Genomic DNA, 22,071 nt, shown 5'->3' on the forward strand with positions numbered 1-22,071 from the left:
TCAAATCAGTGTAGATGAAGGGGAGGAGACGGGTTAAAGTAGGATGTTAAAGCCTTAAGACAGTTGAGACATGGATTGTGTATGTGTTCCATTCAGAGGGTGGTTGGGCAAGACAAAAGATTTAAATGAATTTTGAACGGGCTATGGTAGTAGGTGCAGGCATACCGGTTTGTGTCAAGAACGACACCGCAGCTGGGTTTTTCACGCGCAACAGTTTCCCGTTTGTATCAAAAATGGTCCACCACCCAAAGGACATCCAGCGAACTGTTGGAAGCATGGGAGTCCACATTGGCCAGCATCTCATTGGAACGCTTTAAACAACATGTAGAATCTGTGTCGCTGTACTGGGGGCAAAAGGTGGTGGAACTCAATATCAGGAAGGTGTTCCTAATGTTCTGTCCACTCTGTGCATGCTGGGCTGTTTTACTTCAGTAGAAGCCATCTGATACATTAATATTTTTTTAGGGTTATATATTCTTAAATGGGGAATTGATCACCCAGAGGTGGTTGTTTGCAGGAGGCAACAGAATACACACGGTTCCAGCCCCTCTACTCTGTTCTGACATTAGTATGGTACTAATATAGAGTGCTCTCTGCAATCTCTGTCCATCTATGAAGGCAATGAACTGAAAGCCCCACTGTTTCTATCTATTTTAACGCAGTTGACATCTTTATGCTAATGTTTGTATTGAATAGCAAGGGCTTTTGCTTTGTTGAGACTGCACTCAGGTCCTCTCCAAATGTACCCCCACTTGCGTTAGCCCATAAGTCCAGAACGGAGACGCGAGTCGTCTGATCCACCCAGGCGAGTGCGTTTACCACCAGGAGGATTCACATGATCAGGTGGGTGGGGTCAACTCCAGGAGGAAGAGGGTAATTGCTGTCTTCTGGGCATGGCTCATAACCATGGTTGTGTAATAAAGCTGCTCTGCCGGGGCTTAAATGAACGTTAAACTTACCCTTGTACCTCAAGCTTCCAGCTTGATTTATTCTAGACAACTATAATGTGTTAGATGTACTGGGCCTGGTTGTTTCTGCTTGAGGAAGTGATGTGAGGAATATGACACCAGTCCCTCCCATCCCATTTACATTTACATTTAAGTCATTTAGCAGACGCTCTTATCCAGAGCGACATCCCCATCTGATCTCTCCACACACTCCTGCCCACAACACCAGCTCCACTTGTGACCCCCATACATTAATAGCCAAGGGAGTGTAATATGTCCATGCATGTGACTTACACCTATTTTCTCAACTTGGTAGGTACTTAGCCAATACTACGATTTTGAATCTCCTGAGTAGTCGCCTCCCCCCCACACAGTGTGAAAGCTGGCACTGGGCCTGGGGATTGTAATGTGCAATTGTGACGGGTGGGACTGACGTCATCAGGACTGATTAGTAGTCGGTCTGCAGTGTGAAGGTGGCTGTGTGAACTGGGCTCCAGATGTAGCAATGCGCATGAAAACGCCCCTGCAGCTTTTTCTACTGTTTCCACTGTTTGGCATGGCACGGGCCTTGTTTTTATGGGCTGATTGGTATAGAGCAAATGTTTTGAAGCAACTCTTAAAACAGGATGTGATGACATAAATAGGTTTTATCTGAACTAATGTGTAGACTTTCCCTTTGTTTGACTTACTGCTTTAAATTAAGACCGAGTGACTAACTGGGAACAGTTAAGTATGCTTGACAAAGCTTTTTAAAAGCATCCTTTGTTTGATGTACTTCGCAGAGACATGGTGTGTCATCAGAGATTGACCTCTGCAGTGCAGAAAGTTGGTTCTCCGACTGGATTCCATCCCAATGTGTTTGTGTGCCCGAGTTGGCAATGGATGAATACCAAATGGGAAGTGATGGATCGCCCTTTTACACATGTCATTTAATTGAAAACATTGAGGATGTCTGCTCTTCACTCTTCAGACATACAGAACAGTCGGGGTGGGGGTTGGTATGGTATGTGAGGACAGCGTTGGCTGTGGGTGGGGAATGGATGATGAGTGGAACCGTCAAGGTCACAGTATGGCACGTGATGCAATAGGACTACCCTTTAGCATGTGGCTGGCAGGCTGGGATTACTGTTCAGAATTGGCACACTGAACCGAGTGGGACATCTGGGAGAGTAGAGAGAGGAAAAGGAGCTTTTTTTATAGGTGCCCAGAGAATAGCGTTACAGCATCTGAATGTACATCTTCAGTGGACAGAAAGACCGTCATGCTGCTCTGTTGATACCTGCCTGAACAGTGAAGACGATTTTCTGGTTTCTAGCTGATTAAACACAGGTCTACTTCAGTCTCCCTTTCATATCTGCCCTATTGTCCTTTTTAAAAACCATTTTTATCACTCCACCATGGGGTTTTGGACAGATTTTCATTTGCTTAGACCTCCTGGTATGATTTGATTCATCAGCAGTTTATTAATAGAAATCAATGTTTACTTGCATGAGTCTAGCTTTTTTTTATCACACTGAACCCATCAACCCTGGCTGCATGTCAAAAATGTACTCTGTCGACCCATCCCTCCAGAACACACACCATAGAAGAAGGTTTACTTAGCAGGCCCAACTGACCGCTCACTCACGAGACCCATCATGGATTCTGGAAAATAGGAAAATATCTGAGACAAATGTTTTAACTGAAAAAATTTCAGTTTTGAAATTAAACTCCTGCTTTTGTCAGACCAGTGGAAGACTATTGATGAATGTGTTCTTTCACCCCTCAGAGTGGTGCCTGGGGCAACAACTGAAGCTCTTGTTGGCTGTCCTTGCCTCTGCCTTTGTTTTCCCATTTGGCTCACACCATGGCCTCTCTCAGGCTGCTGCTCACCTTTTTTGCCAAGGGGTTCCTCGGCCAGATTAAAAGCGATTCATCTTGAGGGAGCTGCAGGCTGGCCTGACTGACTGACTCACTGACTGGCTGTCTGGAGGAACTTGTCTCTCTGAACTCATCCCATTACATCAGAGCTAAAGTTGTCTGTCTGCCTCTCCAGAGATCACTTCTTATTAGGATCGACTGACATCAATATGTCTTTCGTTTCCCCCTCTCTCAAGCATGTTTATACTATGCATCCGTCTCTCACACACACTCACTCTGACAGATTTTTCTGTTGTGCAGTCTCTCTCTCCTACCTATCTCCAGTCTTCTTTCAGACTGAAGGTCACTGTGAAGTGGTTGTCCACCATTCTGTTCTTTTCAGACACTTATCGAGTGCTGTCTGTGCAGTCCAGAGAGAAGTGAATTTAAATGTAGATTGGCTGCTCCTCAGTTTTGATTATTCGGATCCCCGTTAGCTGACGCCAATGGCGACAGCTAGTCCTCTTTCTAAACAAATCTTGCTGATAAAAATGTTGATTAGCAAGCAACAGCTCCTTTCCTCACTCTGTATCATTTTCTCTCCCAAGACCATCTTTCCTCCCTCCCCCATGCATTGCCCTGGCTTTTAAATATACACTATATATACACAAGTATGTGGACACCCTTTTCAAATGAGTGGATTCGGCTTTTTCAGACACCTGTTGCTGACAGGTGTTTAAAATCGAGCACATAGCCATGCAATCTCCATAGACAATACATTGTCAGTAGAATGGCCTTACTGAAGAGCTCAATGACACCATTACAGGATGCCACCATTCCAAAAGGTCAGTTTGTCAAATTTCTGCCCTGCTAGAGCTTCCCCGATCAACTGTAAGGGCTGTTATTGTGAAGTGGAAAAGTGTAAAAGCAACAACAGCTCAACTGCGAAGTGGTAAGCCATACAAGCTCACAGAACGGGACCAACGAGGGCTGAAGCTTGTAGTGTGTAAAAATCAGCTGTTCTTGTTCTCTGGAGTGATAAATCACGCTTCACCATCTGGCAGTCCAACGGACGAATCTGGGTTTGGCAAACGCAAGGAAAATGCTACCTGCCCCAATGCATAGTGCCAACTGTAAAGTTTGGTGGAAGAGGAATAATGGTCTGGGGTTGTTTTTCATGGTTTGGGCTAGGCCCCTTAGTTCAATTGAAGTGAAATCTTAACGCTACGGCATACATTCTAGACGATTCTGTGGTTCCAACGACAATGCCCCTGTGCACAAAGCAAGGTCCATACAGAAATGGTTTGTTGAGATCAGTGTGGAATAACTTGACTGGCCTGCTCTTGTGGCCAACATCTAGTAGAAAGCCTTCTCATAAGAGTGGAGGCTGTTATAGCAGTAAAGGGGGGGACCAACTCCATTTTAATGCCCATGATTTTGGAATGAGATGTTTGACGAGCAGGTGTCCACATACTTCTGGTAATGTACATGAAGTCATGAACCTCAAAGGCGTTGATATTAAGAGTAGTTCTATTTCATTTTTATGGCCCTCTCTTTACAATGGTCATCATGAAATGTATATCTACCTCTACAAGTTGCTCTGTTCAACAGCTGTATCTTCTTCTGGAGAACTAAGTTGATACTGTAGACTGGAGATGCCTATTTATACTCAGCTCTGAGCATAGACATCTGCTTAGATGTGAATGAGGCTGAAACACTTTCATCGTCTTCCTTATCTGCCCAGATTGTGACTTAGTGATGTCTGTACTAACAAAGTGTATTAACCTAGGTAAGGATCTGCCTTTTCTGTTGTGCTATATATAATTTTTGATATGCTGTGTGTGTGTGTGTGTATATACTTAGCTAGCGACCATAATCCTGGGGGTTATTGAGAAAAGGTCTCATGATTTTAGGGCAAAGGGGTGGAGCGACTGCCAGGCTTTTAGTGGATTAGTTGGACACCCTGAGCTGCAATATTTCCTGCATATGAGGATCTTGTGTCGGTGTGTTAAACATGTGTTTTGTTGGCAAGAGACTAACCATGACAAGGCGATCAGTTTTACAGAGAAGGCAAAGTAGTATATCGGTTGGTGTAAGGAAATGTTACTGACTTCTGCCTTCGTCTGTCTGTCTCTCAAATGGATTTAGTCTCCCAATGGGCATTCTTGCTCGAAATGTGGTGCTGACTATGTCCAAATGGGCGTAATTAGAGTAAACTGGACAGGTTTTCACAGCCACAGAGCTGCTTTGAAGGAAAATTGTAACTTTTATTTTATTCAGAGAACACCTGAATATAAAACAGAGATCTCTCTAACAGCTAAATACACTGAAGAAAAATGAAATACAACACGTGGTGGTACCATGTTTCATGAGCTGAAATAAAAGATCCCAGAGGTGTTCCATACACACAAAAAGCTTATTCCTCAAAAATGTGCTACACAAATGTGTTTATATCCCTGTTAGTGAGCATTTTTCCTTTGCCAAGAGAATCCATCCACCTGAAAGGTGTGGCGTATCAAGAAGCTGATGAAACCGCATGGTCATTAGACAGGTGCACCTTGCGCTAGGGACAATTAAAAGTCCACTCTAAAATGTGCCGTTTTGTCACACAACACAATGCCACAGATGTCGCAAGTTGAGGGAGCACGCAATTGACATGCGGACAGCAAAGGAATGTACACCAGAGCTGTTGCCCGAGAATTGAATGTTAAATTCTTTACCATAAGCCGCCTCCGTCATTTTAGAGAATTTGGCAGTACGTCCAACCGGCTTCAAAAGCAGACCACGTGTATGGCTAGTGGGTTGCTGATGTCAACGTTGTGAACACAGTGCTCCATGGTGGCGATGGGGTGTGGACAGGCATTAGCTACGGAAAAACGAACACAATTGCATTTCATCTTTAGCAATTTGAATGCACATAGATATTGTAACGAGATCCTAAGGCCCATTGTCCTGCCATTCATCCGCCACCATGACCTCATGTTTAAGCAGGATAATGCACGGCTCCATGTCGCAAGGATCTGTATATAATTCCTGGTAGCTGAAAATATCCCAGTTCTTCCATGGCCTGCATACTCACCAGACATGACACCCATTGAGCATTTTTAGGATGCTCTGGATCGACGTGTACAACAGCGTGTTGCAGTTCCTGCAAATATCCAGGAACTTCGCACAGCCATTGAAGAGAAGTGGGACAACATTAACATTCCACAGGCAGCAATCAACAGCCTGATCAACTCTATGTAGAGGAGAGATGTCACGCTGCATGAGGCAATTAGAAATAGGCCATAGAAACCCAGTTCATGAAGCTCCCGACGAACAGTTATTGTGCAGACTTTGCTTCCAGAGGTAGTTTGGAACTTAGTAGTGAATGTTGCAACCAAGGGCAAACGATTTTTACACACTTCAGCACTCGGTGGTCCTGTTCTCTGAGCTTGTGTGGACTACCACTTTGCGGCTGAGCTGTTGTTGCTCCTAGACGTTTCCACTTGACAATAACAGCACATACAGACCGTGCAGCTCTAGCAGGGCAGACATTTGAACTGACTTGTAAAGGAGGTGGCATCCTATGACATTGCCACGTTGAAAGTCACTGAGCTCTTCAGTAAGGCCATTCTACTGCCAGTGTTTGTCTATGGAGATTGCATGGCGGTGTGCTCGGGTGTGGCTGAAAAAGCTGAATCCACTCATTTGAAGGGGTGTCCATATACTTTTGTATGTATAGTGTATCTGTGACCAACAGATGCATATTTGTATTGCCGGTCATGTGAAAGCCATAGATTTCGGCCTAATACATTTATTTCAATTGACCGATTTCCTTAAATTAACAAACTCAGTAAAATCTTTGGATTTGTTCCATGTTGCATTTATTTTTGCTCAGTATATAACAGAATGTAGACATCTTATTTTCAATCAATATGTGTCAGTGAAATGTTAGGTGAGAAAAACCCTTTGTCGGTGTCCAATATCACCCCTAGGAATGTGAGAAATCTATGTAAATATTGCCTCAATTGTTTTTCTCAACCCTAAGTGGGTCCTGAATCTTCAAATAAAAACACAAGAGGGTAGGCCTAGTTTTTACATGATGTTCTAATGTGTTACACTCTAAAGGTCCCAACATTGTCTTCCCTTCTTTCTATTTCAGTCCGCTGTTCGTCACATGGAAAATAGGCAGAGACAAGCGGTTGAGGGGATGTATAGGTACATTTTCTGCCATGAACCTGCACTCAGGACTCAGAGAGTACACCCTTACCAGGTAAGCCTCCCTTAATTTGATCATCATGCCCAGAGGTCCGAGCATGTACTGCGCTTTCCTTTAGGCTAAATCACTGCAGTCAGGCTTTTTCTCCAAACAAAAGTCTCCCTCAGTGGAAGATAAAAGTACAGCGGCTGGTTCCGACCCGTCAAGCGCTATGAGGCGGAGGGTGGTGAGCAGTGATGGGGGAGACGAGTGTAGGCGCTAGCAGACGCACCGTGTCTGTGTTATCTCCCTGTAGTCTGCTGGGATATCTCCGGAGGGACTGGCTGACTGTCACACTTTTGCCTCATAGGCATGAACAACACAATAGAGGAAGGGAATGAGGGATGGTGACAAATCCTTTTTGTAGTATTGAAGTAAAAAAATATATATATCTGGGTGTGAAGTGGATTTATCTTTTGTGTCTGTTCTTATTATTCAGTCACTGAAAGAGACCCCCACCATCAGAGCAACAATTCTGCTTTGTTGGATTATGTAAGGAAAGGGCTCATTGAACGGGGACAAACGGCATACCAGCTGGACAGGAAAAAATGACTGTTTGAATGGGCAGGGGGTGCACATTAGGCTGAGCTACACACTCACTCACAGACTCACTGACATCTGGAACTGGGCTCCTATTGGCTCCAAGTTAAGACTCCTGCCAGCCTCCTATTGGCCAGCGCTGTTGCTAGGATGATTCCACACTGAGGCCTATAGAGGAGGTGCTGCACTGCAAAAGAGAGATCAATCTTTCTGCTGTTACAGCAAATGTCAAGTTGGACTCGACTAAATCAATTCATTTATTTGATCTGATAACATAGAAGCCCTTACAATAGCATTTCAGCAAAAAAAATGTTTATTTAGTTGACATGCATATATTTAAAGAGCCTCAAGAGTTTCCTGTAGCTTTTGTTTTTAAGTTCACCGTAGGTAGTCAAGGTTCAAGGATAATGCATTTGAAAGTTTCTTCTGTGGACTAAACTGTACCACAAATTTCAGGCCTCATGTTTTTTTTTAGAGGGGGAGAGCAGCGTGTTGTCAGGGGGAACCAAAAAACAGGGCGAAGCGTCCAGATGAGGATGCCAGTAAAGCTGAGGGTTTTCTTCACTCAATATGAATGCCGTTGTGAGCACGAATGTCATTAGTGAGGCCTGGGTTTCTTCTGGGGAAAAAGGGGGCCTTTTTGTATTCAACTCTAACAGTAATGTTATCAATATTACTGTCTTCTTTGATCAAAAGAAGGATAATCCTTAATGTTTTACATGCAAAAGCAATTATGCTATGATTTTCTTGCTTGTTTGTCTGACAATAGCTGTATCTGATCATGTATTTTGCTGAGCCGAACAGACAGGGCAGCTTTAGTTTTTGTCTCAGGGCTCGTGCTAACTTAACCCATGGTCGTCTTTGTTTTCAGACACTTTTTCCCCCAGCTGCATTCCAATTTCCCTGGTTCTAATTATTCAACTTTGAAGATCACATAATGCCACAATCTCACCAGGCAGAACAGAATGCATGCTTAGGAAGATGTTATTGTGTCAAACACACAATTAGTTTCTAACTGTGCCTGTTCAGTCCTCCCAACAAACAATTGTGGTTCGCCTCTGCCGCTGTTCCCTTTTTGAAACCAATGTTTTAAATAATGTTTTCAAAGAGCAGGATGTTCATGGCTGAGGGAGACGATGATTATTATACAGTTTCCTGGAAACCGCTATTGTACCAAGTAAGCCATGTCCTATAATTATCCAGTTAATGTTATGGGAATTTAGGCTATACCTCAGCAATTCTACAGAACACCCTTCCCACTCTTACCAAATACAAAAATATAACAAGGAGCTTGTGTGTGTGTTTTCAGTTGTGTACGTCAAAGGACATTTGGTGCTGAATAAATCATGCAACACATGCACATCCAGAGGAGGAACGGCCCCAGGGACTTACAGGAAGGTTTTTACCTCCCTGAGAGATGTTGCTCAGTGCTCAGCCTGGCTCTCAGACATGTATGTAACTCATTTACACTATCATGGCCAATTCAGATGCAGCTTTGCCTATTTAAAGGGCCCCAACAGTCATTTTGATTCACATGTAAAATAGCCTTTTGTGTGACTAAAACAATTTGTCTGATTTTAAAATGTTCAACATTTGAGAAAAAGTACTTATTCACTCATGTCAAACTACAAGGAAGTCTGAAAAGACAGACTGGGCTAATCGGCCAAGTGGTGGGGGAGCTCACCTTGACTTGGTTATTTGACTGGCAAAAAGTGCTCTTCACTAACAAGTCGCGGTTTTGTCTCACCGGGGGTGATGGTCAGATTTGCATTTATCGTTGAAGGAAAGAGCGTTACACCGAGGCCTATACTCTGGAGTGGGATCGATTTGGAAGTGGAGGGTCTGTCATGGTCTTGGGCGGTGTGTCACAGTATCATTGGACTGAGCTTGTTGTCATTGCAGGCAATCTCACCGCTGTACGTTACAGGGAAGACATCCTCCTCCCTCATGTGGTACCTTTCCTGCAGGTTCATCCTGACATGACCCTCCAGCATGACAATGCCACCAGCCATACTGCTTCTGTGTGTGATTTCTTGCAAGACAGGAATGTCAGTGTTCTGCCATGGCCAGCGACGTGCCCGGATCACAATCCTATTGAGCACATCTGGGACCTGTTGGATCTGGGACCTGTTGGAGTGGTAGGGCCATTCCCCCAAGAAATATCTGGGAACTTGCAGGTGCCTTGGTGGAAGAGTGGGGTAACATCTCACAGCAAGAACGGGCAAATCTGGTGCAGTCCATGAGGAGGAGATGCACTGCAGCACTTAATGCAGCTGGTGGCCACACCAGATACTGACTGACTTGATTTTAACCCCCCCCCCCCTTTGTTCAGTGACATTATTCCATTTCTGTTAGTCACACGTATGTGGAACTTGTCCAGTTTATGTCTCAGTTGATGAATCTTATGTTCATACAAATATTTACACAATATATTCAATATTTACGCAGTTGACAGTGCAATGACTTTTTATTTTCTGCATTGTAAAATAATAGTGAAGACATCAAAACTATGAAACAACACACATGGAATCATGTAGTAACCAAGAAAGTGTTAAACACATCCAAATGCATTTGAGATTCTTCAAAGTAGCCATCCTTTGCCTTGATGATAGCTTTGCACACTCTTGGCATTCTTTCAACCAGCTTCTTGGGGTTGTTGAGAGAATTCCAAGAGTGTGCAAAGCTGTCATCAATGCAAAGAGTGGCTACTTTGAACAATCAAAAATAAACAAATCCAAATATATTTTTTCCAACACTTTTTGGTTACTACATGATTCCATATGTGTTATTCCATAGTTTTGATGTCTTCGCTATTATTCTACAATGTAGAAAATAGTACAAATAAAGAAAAATACTTGAATGAGTAGGTTGTTCTGAACTTTTGACTTGTAGTGTGTGTGTGTGTGACAATCAATGATGTCAAGAAGCTTGTAGGATTCTCCCGTTTGGCATGTCTCTTGATGTAATGACACTACAACAGTGTCAGAGTTTCGGGCAACTTTCCCCCATGCTTTTGTTCCATGCTGGCTAAAGACCTAGCTACCCAATAACTAGCTTACAGCAGGGGGAGGGGAGAACCAATAACTTTATGATCAAACTTTATCGTTGTAAAAGGAAATAAGGTTGGTATCTAATTTTATGCAAAGTATGCCTATGTGTATTACATTTGGTTATTGTTTTAGTCATATTATTTCTTAAACATCTTTCTCAGGGTTAGTGAGCGTTAACCAACCTGATAACCTCGCTGGCTCACAGTGGGGGAGAGAGGATGCAGTTGATTACGGTGTTTTTGTGTGTGTTTATACATCTGTGGCTGGGATGAGACAGAGGAGCAAACAATTCATTAAAGAATGCATTCATTTTATAGTGGCTGGATACAAGCGGTTTCAAGGTTTCTCTGTCTATCTCTCTGTGTTCCTCAAATGATCTGCGCTCGTGTCAAAAGGCCCTCCTGCAAACCTTCACCCGCCCAATAATCTGTCATTCACCGTAGGAATGTCATACATTAGTGTGTGTTCGCTGTACTGTTTTATATATATATATACTATGAGGTAACTGACCACGTTTGGGAGGTCAAGCTCATCACTTCCGTCATTTATCTTTGGGACCATAGATCCATTCATTGTAGCCCCTCTACAACTGGTATTAAACATATTAAAATATTTCGTTGATAGATGACAATCGGATCACTGTTTGGCGTTCCATCTGGTATTATACTGCGTTTTATGGATAAGCCTACCTCGTCAGCGTTGGTCTGTAGAGAATAAACAGCTTAGCATCCTGCTCCACCTCTCACTCTTAGAGGATCTTACAAAGCATGCTGTGTCTCTGTGTTATGCGTGCTGTCCAGAGCAGCCATTTTGTAGAGGGTTAGATCATGGGTTTGTTTTAGTAGACGGCCCTCGTGCTCTGAAACTACCAGCCAGGCAGACTTGTCACGTCCCTGTTGTACTCCCCTCTGCTAGAACTGGAACTGATGATGACTGCACCAGCAAAGGAATGTGGACACATCAACTTAGTGGATGCAGTGTTGTTTGTATTCAGCTATAGGCCTAAGTGGAGCTTATAAACGTGAACACGTGTGAAACACAGGCTTGGCTTAATAATATTTGGATAAAAGGGTCAGCTCAGGAAAACTACAGGTTTATTTGTATAATGACTCATCTGATACTGAGGGTAAGCCTCACTACTCTCCTGTATTTCCGGAGGTATGTGGGCAATGTTTGTGCATCCATATTGAGTCTACTGTCTGAGGAATATTTGCCAACCCTGCCCCTCTAATCAATCAGTTTGATCTGCTGCTCTGCCACTAGCAGCACGAACCTTTCCCCTCTCTCCCCCATGGAATCTTTTAAGGGAGCTGCAGAGAATGCAACACAGGCTTTAGAATAATTTCTCCATGGCTGTTGTTTAGCCACTGAGACTCTTAGAGCTGATGTCATAGCTGGTCAGGACATTATAGAATGTGGGTGGACTGTCTAATCCTGTTTATCGTGACACAAATGATCATGTTTTCCACCCACCTCGCCATTAACCATGTTGTTAACACAGGAAATGGAGGGGCCAGTGAAACACGAGAAATGACAGATATTGGGAGGTCCTGAAACGTAGGGGATGTGTAATTTGTTGCTAAGGGCGTCTGTAAAATGAAAGGATGACCAGCTGAAAGCTCTTGAGTCTAGGTTGTAGCTGAGGCTTAGCTGTTTGTTCTGTAGAAGGGTGCTGTGTTGTCTTACTCGATAGACGAAAAGATAGTCACATATACACAGAAATGGGTTCTCTGTAATCGAATCAAATTGTATTTGTCTCACGTGCCGAATGCCACAGTTATTACTATGAAATGCTTACTTACGAGCCCTTAACCAAGAATGCAGAGTTTTTAAAAAGTAAGAATTTGCTGAATAACCTAAAGGAAAAATGGTAATAAAATAGCGATAACAAGACTATATACAAGTCAATGTGCATGGGTACGGGCTTGTCGAGGTAATTGATTTAATTAAATACATGAAATTTAATTACATGTAGGTAGGGGTAAAGTGACTAGGCATAAATAGTCAAACGAGTAGCAGCAGTGGAGTGTCAGTGTGTGTGTGTGGTTAGAGTCCAGTGAGTGTACATTGCCTGTGCAAGAGTGTCAGTACAAAAACTAAGCTATGAATAAGAATAAAATAAGGGGGTCAATGCAAATAGTCCGTTTGGCCTTATGACTTGGGGGTAGAAGCGCTCCGGTGCCGCTTGTAGCAGAGGAACAGGGCTTTCCTCTGACACCGCCTGGTATAGACGTCATGGATGGCTCGAAGCTTGGCCCCAGTGATGTACTGGGCCGTACGCACTACCCCCTGTATGCCGAGCAGTTGCCATACCAAGCGGGGACGCAACCAGTCACTATTCTCTCGATGGTGCAGCTGTAAAACCTTTTGAGGAGCTGAGGTCCCTTGCCAAATCTTTTCAGCCTCCTGAGGGGGAATAGGCGTTGTCGTGCCCCCTTCACGACTGCTTGGGTGTGTTTGGACCATTATAGTTCCTTAGTGATGCGGACACCAAGGAACATGAAGCTCTCGACCTGCTCCATTACAGCCCTGTCGATGTAAATGGGGATGCACTCGGCCCTCCTTTTCCTGTTGTCCACGATCTGCTCCTTTGTCTTGCTCACGTTGTGGAAGAGGATGACTTGGCACCACACTGCCAGGTCTCTGACCTCCCTTCTGGCTGTCTTGTCAAAGTTGATCAGGCCTACCAACGTTGTGTCGTTGGCAAACTTAATGATGGTGTTGGAGTCGTGCATGGCCACGCAGTCATGGGTGAACAGGGAGTACAGGAAGGGACTAAGCACGCACCCCTGAGGGGCCCCCGTGTTGAGTCAGCGTGGCGAATGTGTTGTTGCCAATCCTCACCACCTGGGGGCGTCCCGCCAGGAAGTCCAGGATCCAGTTGTGGAGGGAGATGTTCAGTTCCAGGGTTCTTCGCTTAGTGATGAGCTTGGAGGGCACTATGATGTTTGAACGCTGAGCTGTAGTCAATGAACAGCATTCTCACGTAGGTGTTCCTTTTGTCCAGATGGGAAACGGCAGTGTTGGAGTGCAATAGAGATTGCGTCAATCCTTGGATATGTTGGGGCGGTATGCAAATTGGAGTGGTTTCTGGGATGATGGTGTTGATGTGAGCCATGACCAGCCTTTCAAAGCATTTCATGGCTACAGATGTGAGTGCTACGGGCGATCATTTAGGAAGTTTACCTTGGCGTTCTTGAGCACAGGGACTATGGTGTTCTCTTTCAAACGTGTAGGTATTACAGACTGGGTCAGGGAGAGGTTAATATTGTGAAGTGAAGACACTTGCCAGCTGGCCAGCGCATGTTCTGAATAAGTGTCCTAGTAATCCGTCGGACTCTGCAGCCTTGTGAATATTAACTTGTTAAAAAAGTCTTACTGTCAGACAATGTGTGATCCTGCTATGGATTGCACAGTAGCCCAGAACAGCTGGTGCTCTCATGCATAGTTCAGTGTTGCTTTCCTCGAAGTGAGCATAGAAGGCATTTAGCTTGTGTGGTAGGCTTGTGTCGCTGGGCTGTGATAGTTTACAAGCCCTGCCACATCAGACTATCATCTAACGGTGTAGTAGGAGTCTATCTTACTCCTGCATTGACGCTTTGCCTGTTTGATGGTTCGTCGGAGGGCATAGCGGGATTTCTTACAAGCATCCGGATTAGTGTCCCAGTCCTTAACTACCAGCTCTAGTCTTTAGCTCATTGCGGATGTTGCCTATAATCAATGGCTTCTGGTTGGGTCACTGTGTGGACTACGTCGTCGATGCACTTATTAATGAAGACTGATGTGGTAAACTCCTCAATGCCATCAGATGAATCCTGAAAAATATTCCAGTCTGTGCTAGTGAAACAGTCCTGTAGCTTAGCCAAATAAGGCCTGTACCGATTTAATCGGACAATTTTTATTTTTTGTGTGTGATTTTTAAATTGTTAAATTATTTTTATTTATTTGTAATAATGACAATTACAACAATACTGAATTAACACTTATTTTAACTTAATATAAAAAGTAAAAGTGCAATATGTGCATGTAAGAAAGCTAACGTTTCAGTTCCTTGCTCAGAACATGAGAACATATGAAAGCTGGTGGTTCCTTTTAACATGAGTCTTCAATATTCCCAGGTAAGAAGTTTTAGGTTGTAGTTATTATAGGAATTATAGGACTATTTTTTTCAATACCATTTGTATTTCATATACCTTTAACTATTGGATGTTCTTATCGGCACTTTAGTATTGCCAGTGTAACAGTATAGATTCCATCCCTCTCCTAGCCGCTACCTGGGCTCGAACCAGGAACACATCGACAACAGCCACCGAGGAAGCATCATTACCCATGCAGAGCAATGGGAACCACTACTCCAAGTCTCAGAGCGAGTGACATTTGAAACGCTATTAGCACTCACCCCCGCTAACAAGCTAGCCATTTCACATCAGTTACACCAGCCTAATATCGGGAGTTGATAGGCTTGAAGTCATAAACAGCGCAATGCTTGAAGCATTGCGAAGAGCTGCTGGCAAAACACACGAAAGTGCTGTTTGAATGAATGCTTACGAGCCTGCAGGTGCCTACCGTCGCTCAGTCAGACTGCTCTATCAAATCATACACTTAATTATAACATAACACACAGAAATACAGGCCGTAGGTCATTAATATGGTCGAATCCGGAAACTATCGTCTCGAAAACAAAACGTTTATTCTTTCAGTTGAAATACGAAAAACTCTGTATTTCAGACAACGGATGGCATCCCTTAGTCTAAATATTGCTGTTACATTGCACAACCTTCAATATTATGTCATAATTACGTACAATTCTGCCAAATTAGTTCGCAATGAACCAGGTGGCCCAAACTGTTGCATATACAGTGCCTTGCGAAAGTATTCGGCCCCCTTGAACTTTGCAACCTTTTGCCACATTTCAGGCTTCAAACATAAAGATCTAAAACTGTATTTTTTTGTGAAGAATCAACAACAAGTGGGGCATAATCATGAAGTGGAATGACATTTATTGGATATTTCAAACTTTTTTAACAAATCAAAAACTGAAAAATTGGGCGTGCAAAATTATTCAGCCCCCTTAAGTTAATACTTTGTAGCGCCACCTTTTGCTGCGATTACAGCTGTAAGTCGCTTGGGGTATGTCTCTATCAGTTTTGCACATCGAGAGACTGAAATTCTTTCCCATTCCTCCTTGCAAAACAGCTCAAGCCCTGAGGTTGGATGGAGAGTATTTGTGAACAGCAGTTTTCAGTTCTTTCCACAGATTCTCGATTGGATTCAGGTCTGGACTTTGACTTGGCCATTCTAACACCTGGATATGTTTATTTTTGAACCATTCCATTGTAGATTGTGCTTTATGTTTTGGATCATCGTCTTGTTGGAAGACAAATCTCTGTCCCAGTCTCAGGTCTTTTGCAGACTCCATCAGGTTCTCTTCCAGAATGGTCCTGTATTTGGCTCCATCCATCTTCCCATCAATTTTAACCATCTTCCCTGTCCCTGCTGAAGAAAAGCAGGCCCAAACCATGATGCTGCCACCACCATGTTTGACAGTGGGGATAGGGTGGTAAGGGTGATGAGCTGTGTTGCTTTTACGCCAAACATAACGTTTTGCATTGTTGCCAAAAAGTTCAATTTTGGTTTCATCTGACCAGAGCACCTTCTTCCACATGTTTGGTGTGTCTCCCAGGTGACTTGTGGCAAACTTTAAACAACACCTTTTATGGATATCTTTAAGAAATGGCTTTCTTCTTGCCACTCTTCCATAAAGGCCAGATTTGTGCAATATACGACTGATTGTTGTCCTATGGACAGAGTGTCCCACCTCAGCTGTAGATCTCTGCAGTTCATCCAGAGTGATCATGGGCCTCTTGGCTGCATCTCTGATCAGTCTTCTCCTTGCATGAGCTGAAAGTTTAGAGGGACGGCCAGGTCTTGGTAGATTTGCAGTGGTCTGATACTCCTTCCATTTCAATATTCTCGCTTGCACAGTGCTCATTGGGATGTTTAAAGCTTGGGAAATCTTTTTGTATCCAAATCCGGCTTTAAACTTCTTCACAACAGTATCTCGGACCTGCCTGTTGTGTTCCTTGTTCTTCGTGATGCTCTCTGCGCTTTTAACGGACCTCTGAGACTATCACAGTGCACATGCATTTATACGGAGACTTGATTACACACAGGTGGATTGTATTTATCATTAGTCATTTAGGTCAACATTGAATCATTCAGAGATCCTCACTGAACTTCTGGGGAGAGTTTGCTGCACTGAAAGTAAAGGGGCTGAATAATTTTGCACGCCCAATTTTTCAGTTTTTGATTTGTTAAAAAAGTTTGAAATATCCAATAAATGTCGTTCCACTTCATGATTGTGTCCCACTTGTTGTTGATTCTTCACAAAAAATACAGTTTTAGATCTTTATGTTTGAAGCCTGAAATGTGGCAAAAGGTCGCAAAGTTCAAGGGGGCCGAATACTTTCGCAAGGCACTGTACCCTGACTCTGCATGCAATGGTTGCAAGAGAAGTGACACAATTACATCTGGTTCATATTGCCTGCTAACCTTTTCTTTCAGCTAAGTATGTAGTTAAAAAAATATATACTTCTGTATATTGATTTTAAGAAAGGCATTGATGTTTATGGTAAGGTACACGTTGGAGCAACGACAGTCATTTTTCGCAAATGTGCACTGCATCGATTGTATCCAACGCAGGACACGCTAGATAAACTAGTAATATCATCAACCATGTGTAGTTATAACTCGTGATTATGATTGATTGTTTTTATAAAATAAGTTTAATGCTAGCTAGCAACTTACCTTGGCTTCTTCACGCAACAGGCAGGCTCCTCGTGGGGCAGGTGGTTAGAGCGTTGGACTAGTTAACCGTAAGGTTGCACGATTGAATCCCTGAGCTGACAAGGTAAAAATCTGTCGTTCTGCCCCTGACCAAGGCAGTTAACCCACTGTTCCTAGGCCATCATTGAAAAAAAGAATGTGTTCTTAACCGACTTGCCTCGTTAAATAAAGGTGTAATTTTTTAAATATTTTTTTTTTACAGATTTCCGATTGTTATGAAAACTTGAAATCGGCCATTCCCATTAATCGGCCGACCTCTATTAAAGACACTTGCTATTTCCATAACATACTGACCAGGTGAATCCAGGTGAAGGCTATAATCACTTATTGATGTCAGGAGACAGGTTAAAGAAATATTTTTAAGCCTTGAGACAATTGAGACATGGATTATGTATGTATGCCATTTGCGGGGTGAATGGGGAAAACAAAATATCGAAGTGCCTTTGAATGAGGTATAGTAGTAGGTGCCAGATGCACTGATTTGTGTCAAGAACTGCAATGCTGCTGGGTTTGTCACGCTCAAGTTTCAAGAATGGTCCACCACCAAAAGGACATCCAGCCATCTTGACACTGTGGGAAGCGTTGGAGCCAGCATCCCAGTGGAATGCGTTCAAAACCTTGCCCAACAAATCGAGGCTGTTCGAAGGGCAAAAGGGGGTTGCAACTCAATGTTAGAAAGGTGTTCTTAATGTTTTGTATAGTGTGTTTATATACAGTACCAGTCAAAAGTTTGGAGACACCTACTCATTCAAGGGTTTGTTTAATATATTCTACATTGTAAAATAATAGTAAAGAAAGCAAAACTATGAAATAACTCCTATGGAATCATGTAGTAACCAAAAAAGTGTTTAACAAATCCTAATTTTTTAAATATTTGAGGTTCTTCAAATAGCCACCCTTTGCCTTGATAACAGCTTTGCATACTCTTGGCATTCTCTCAACCATCTTCACCTGGTATGCTTTCCAACAGTCTTTGAAGGGGTTCCCACATATGCTGAGCACTTGTTGGCTGCTTTTCCTTCACTCTGTGGTCCAACTCATCCCAAACCATTTCAATTGGGTTGAGGTCGGGGGATTTTGGAGGCCAGGTCAGCTGTTGCAGCACTCCATCACTCTTCTTGGTCAAATAGCCCTTACACAGCCTGCAGGTGTGTTGCGTCATTGTCCTGTTGAAAAACCAATTATAGTCCCACTAAGCGCAAACCAGATGGGATGGCGTATCGCTGCAGAATGCAGTGGTAGCCATGCTGGTTAAGTGTGCCTTGAATTCTAAATAACTCACTGACAGTGTCACCAGCAAAGCACCATCACACCACCACCTCCATGCTTCACTGTGGGAACGACACATGCGTAGTTCATCCGTTCACTTACTGTGTCTCACAATGACACGGCGGAATCAACCAAAAATCTCATATGGACTCATCAGACATATTTACAACGGTCTCATGTCCATTGCTTGTGTTTCTTGGCCCAGGCAAGTATCTTATTATTGGTGTCCTTTAGTAGTGGTTTCTTTGCAGCAATTCGACCATGAATGCCTGATTCACGCATTATCCTCTGGACAGTTGATGTTGACATGTTATTCGGGCTGCAATTTCTGAAGCTGGTAACTCTAATGAACTTAACTTCTGCAGCAGAGAACTCTGGATCTTCCTTTTCTGTGGCTGTCCTCATGAGACCCAGTTTCATCATAGCGCTTGATGGTTTTTGCGACTGCATTTGAAGGAACTTTAAAAGTTCTTGAAATGTTCCTTATTGACTGACCTTTAGGTCTTAAAATAATGGACTGTCATTTCTCTTTGCTTATTTGAGCTGTTCTTGCCATAGTATGGACTTGGTCTTTTACCAAATAGAGCTATTTTCTGTATACCACCTCCTAGCTTGTCACAACACAACTGATTGGCTCAAACTCATTAAGACAAAGAAATTATGTTAATTTAAATACATTTCAGGTGACTACCTCATGAAACTGGTTGAGAGAATGGTAAGAGTGCAACGCTGTCATCAAGGCAAAGGGTGGCTACTTTGAAGACTCATATAAAATATATTTTAATTTGTTTAACAGTTTTTTTTGTTTTGTATTTTCGGTTACAACATGATTCGTAGGGGCGGCAGGTAGCCTAGTGGTTAGAGCATTGGGCCAGTAACCAAATGGTTGCTCGATCGAATCCCCGAGCTGACAAGGTCAAAATATGTCGTTCTGCCCCTGATCATTGCAGTTAACCCACCGTTCCTAGGCTGTCATTGTAAATAAGAATTTGTTCTTAACTTCTTATGGCTGGGGGGCAGTATTAAGTAGGTTGGATGAATAAGGTGCCCAGAGTAAACGACCTGCTCCTCAGACTCAGTTGCTATTATATGCATATTATTATTAATATTTGATTGGAAACACTCTGAAGTTGGATTTTCTCAGGTTTTCACCTGCCATATGAGTTCTGTTAAACTGTTTGAATGATGTCTGTGAGTATAACAGAACTCATATGGCAGGCAAAAACCTGAGAAAATCCAACTTCAGAGTGTTTTCTATCCAATACTAATAATAATATGCATATATTACAATCTGGGACAGAGTAGGAGGCAGTTCACTCTGGGCACGCTATTCATCCAAAAGTGAAAATGCTGCCCCCTATCCCAAAAAGGTTAATGCAACTGCTGTGTCAGATTTTTTAAAAACTTTACGGAAAAAGCAAACCATGCAATAATCTGAGTACGGCGCTCAGACACAAAAACAAGCCATGCAGATACCCGCCATGTTGTGGAGTCAACAGAAGTCAGAAATAGCATTATAAATATTCACTTACTGTTGATGATCTTCATCAGAATGCACTCCCAGGAATCCCAGTTCCACAATAAATGTTCGTTTTGTTCGATAAAGTCAATTTATGTCCAAATACCTCCTTTTTGTTCCCGCGTTCAGTACACAATCCAAACTCATGAGGCACAGGCAAGTCTAGGCGAAAAGTCATATTACAGTTCGTAGAAACATGTCAAACGAAGTATAGAATCAATTTTTAGGATGTTTTTATCATAAATCTTCAATAATGTTTCAACTGGAGAATTCCTTTGTCTGTAGAAATGCAATGGAACGCAGCTAACTCTCACTGGAGCGAGCGAGACTGAGCTCATGGCACTCTGCCAGATACCTGACTGAATCAGCTCTCATTCCCCCCTCCTTCACAGTACAAGCCTCAAACAAGGTTCTAAAGACTGTTGACATCTAGTGGAAGCATTAGGAAGTGCAATATGACCCCATAGCACTGTGTATTCGATAGGCAATGACGTGAAAAACTACAAATCTCAGATTTCCCACTTCCTGGTGGATTTTTTTTTTGCCATCCATGTAAGTTCTGTTAGACTCACAGACATCAATAAAACAGTTTTAGAAACTTCAGTGTTTTCTATCCAAATCTACTAATTATATACATATTCTAGCTTCTCAGTCTGAGTAGCAGGCAGTTTACTCTGGGCACCTTATTCAACCAAGCCACTCAATACTGCCCCCCAGTCCCAAAGAAGTTAACTGACTTGCCTAGTTAAATAAAAAAAGGAAGATACCTAGTCAACTGCACAACTGAATGCCTTCAATTGAAATGTTTCTTCCGCACTTAACCCAACCTCTCTGAATCAGAGAGGAGCGGAGGGCTGCCTTAATCAACATCCACGTCTTCGGCGCCCAGGGAACAGTGGGTTAACTGACTTGCACAGGGGCAGAATGACAGATGTTTACCTTGTCAGCTCGGGGATTTGATACAGCAACCTTATGTGTTATTTCATAGTTTTGTTGTCTTCACTATTATTTTACAACGTAGAAAATAGTAAAAAATAAAGAAAAATCCTGGAATGAGGTGTGTTCAAACTTAGTGTACACAGTACACACAATATAAATAAATAGTATGTATGTATGCACGTCTTCAAATGGCTAGATTTGGCAATTTCAGCAACCCCCGTTGCTGATGGATGTATAAAGTGTAGCATACAGCGATGGAATCTCCATAGACAAACATTGGCAGTAGAATGGCCTTACTGAAGAGCTCAGTGACTTTCAACCTAGCACTGTCAAATGATGCCACCTTTCCTACAAGTCACTTAGTCAAATATCTGTCCTGGTCAACTTTAAGTGCTGTTATTGTGAAGTGGAAACTTCTAGCAGCAACAACGGCTCAGCCACAAAGTGGTAGGCTGCACAAGCTCACAGAATCGGACTGCCAAGTGTTGAAACGTGCAGCGTGTAAAAATCATCGGTCCTCTGTTGCAACACCCACTCCCGAGTTCCAAACGGACTCTGGAAGCAACGTTCAGCACAATAGCTATTCGTTGGGAGCTTCGTGAAATGGGTTTCCATGGCCGAGCAGCCGTACACAAGCCTTAGATCGCAATGCCAAGCGCCGGCTGGAGTGGTGTAAAGATCGCCACCATTGGACTATGGAGCAGGGGAAACACCTTCTTTGGAGTGATGAATCTTGCTTCACCATCTGGCAGTTTTGACAGACGAATCTGGATTTGGCGGGTGCCCGGAGTACGCTACCTGTGGCTGAATGGAAGCAAGTCCCCGCAGCAATGTTCCAACATCTCGTGGAAATCCTTCCCAGAAGAGTGGAGGCTGTTATAG

At 43.1% G+C, this 22,071-nt stretch overlaps 1 protein-coding gene across 1 annotated transcript in view; it reads left to right on the top strand.

The window, feature by feature from the left end:
* Positions 1-22,071, top strand: part of LOC124007808 (AMME syndrome candidate gene 1 protein-like) — a 36,377-nt gene that overhangs the window by 5,656 nt on the left and 8,650 nt on the right. Inside the window, exon 2 of the mRNA XM_046318586.1 lies at positions 6,931-7,041. Coding sequence (XP_046174542.1) covers positions 6,931-7,041 — 111 coding nt within the window. The remainder of the gene's footprint in view (positions 1-6,930; positions 7,042-22,071) is intronic.

Source organism: Oncorhynchus gorbuscha, linkage group LG02, assembly GCF_021184085.1.
Source record: "Oncorhynchus gorbuscha isolate QuinsamMale2020 ecotype Even-year linkage group LG02, OgorEven_v1.0, whole genome shotgun sequence".
Taxonomy (NCBI): Eukaryota; Metazoa; Chordata; class Actinopteri; order Salmoniformes; family Salmonidae; genus Oncorhynchus; species Oncorhynchus gorbuscha.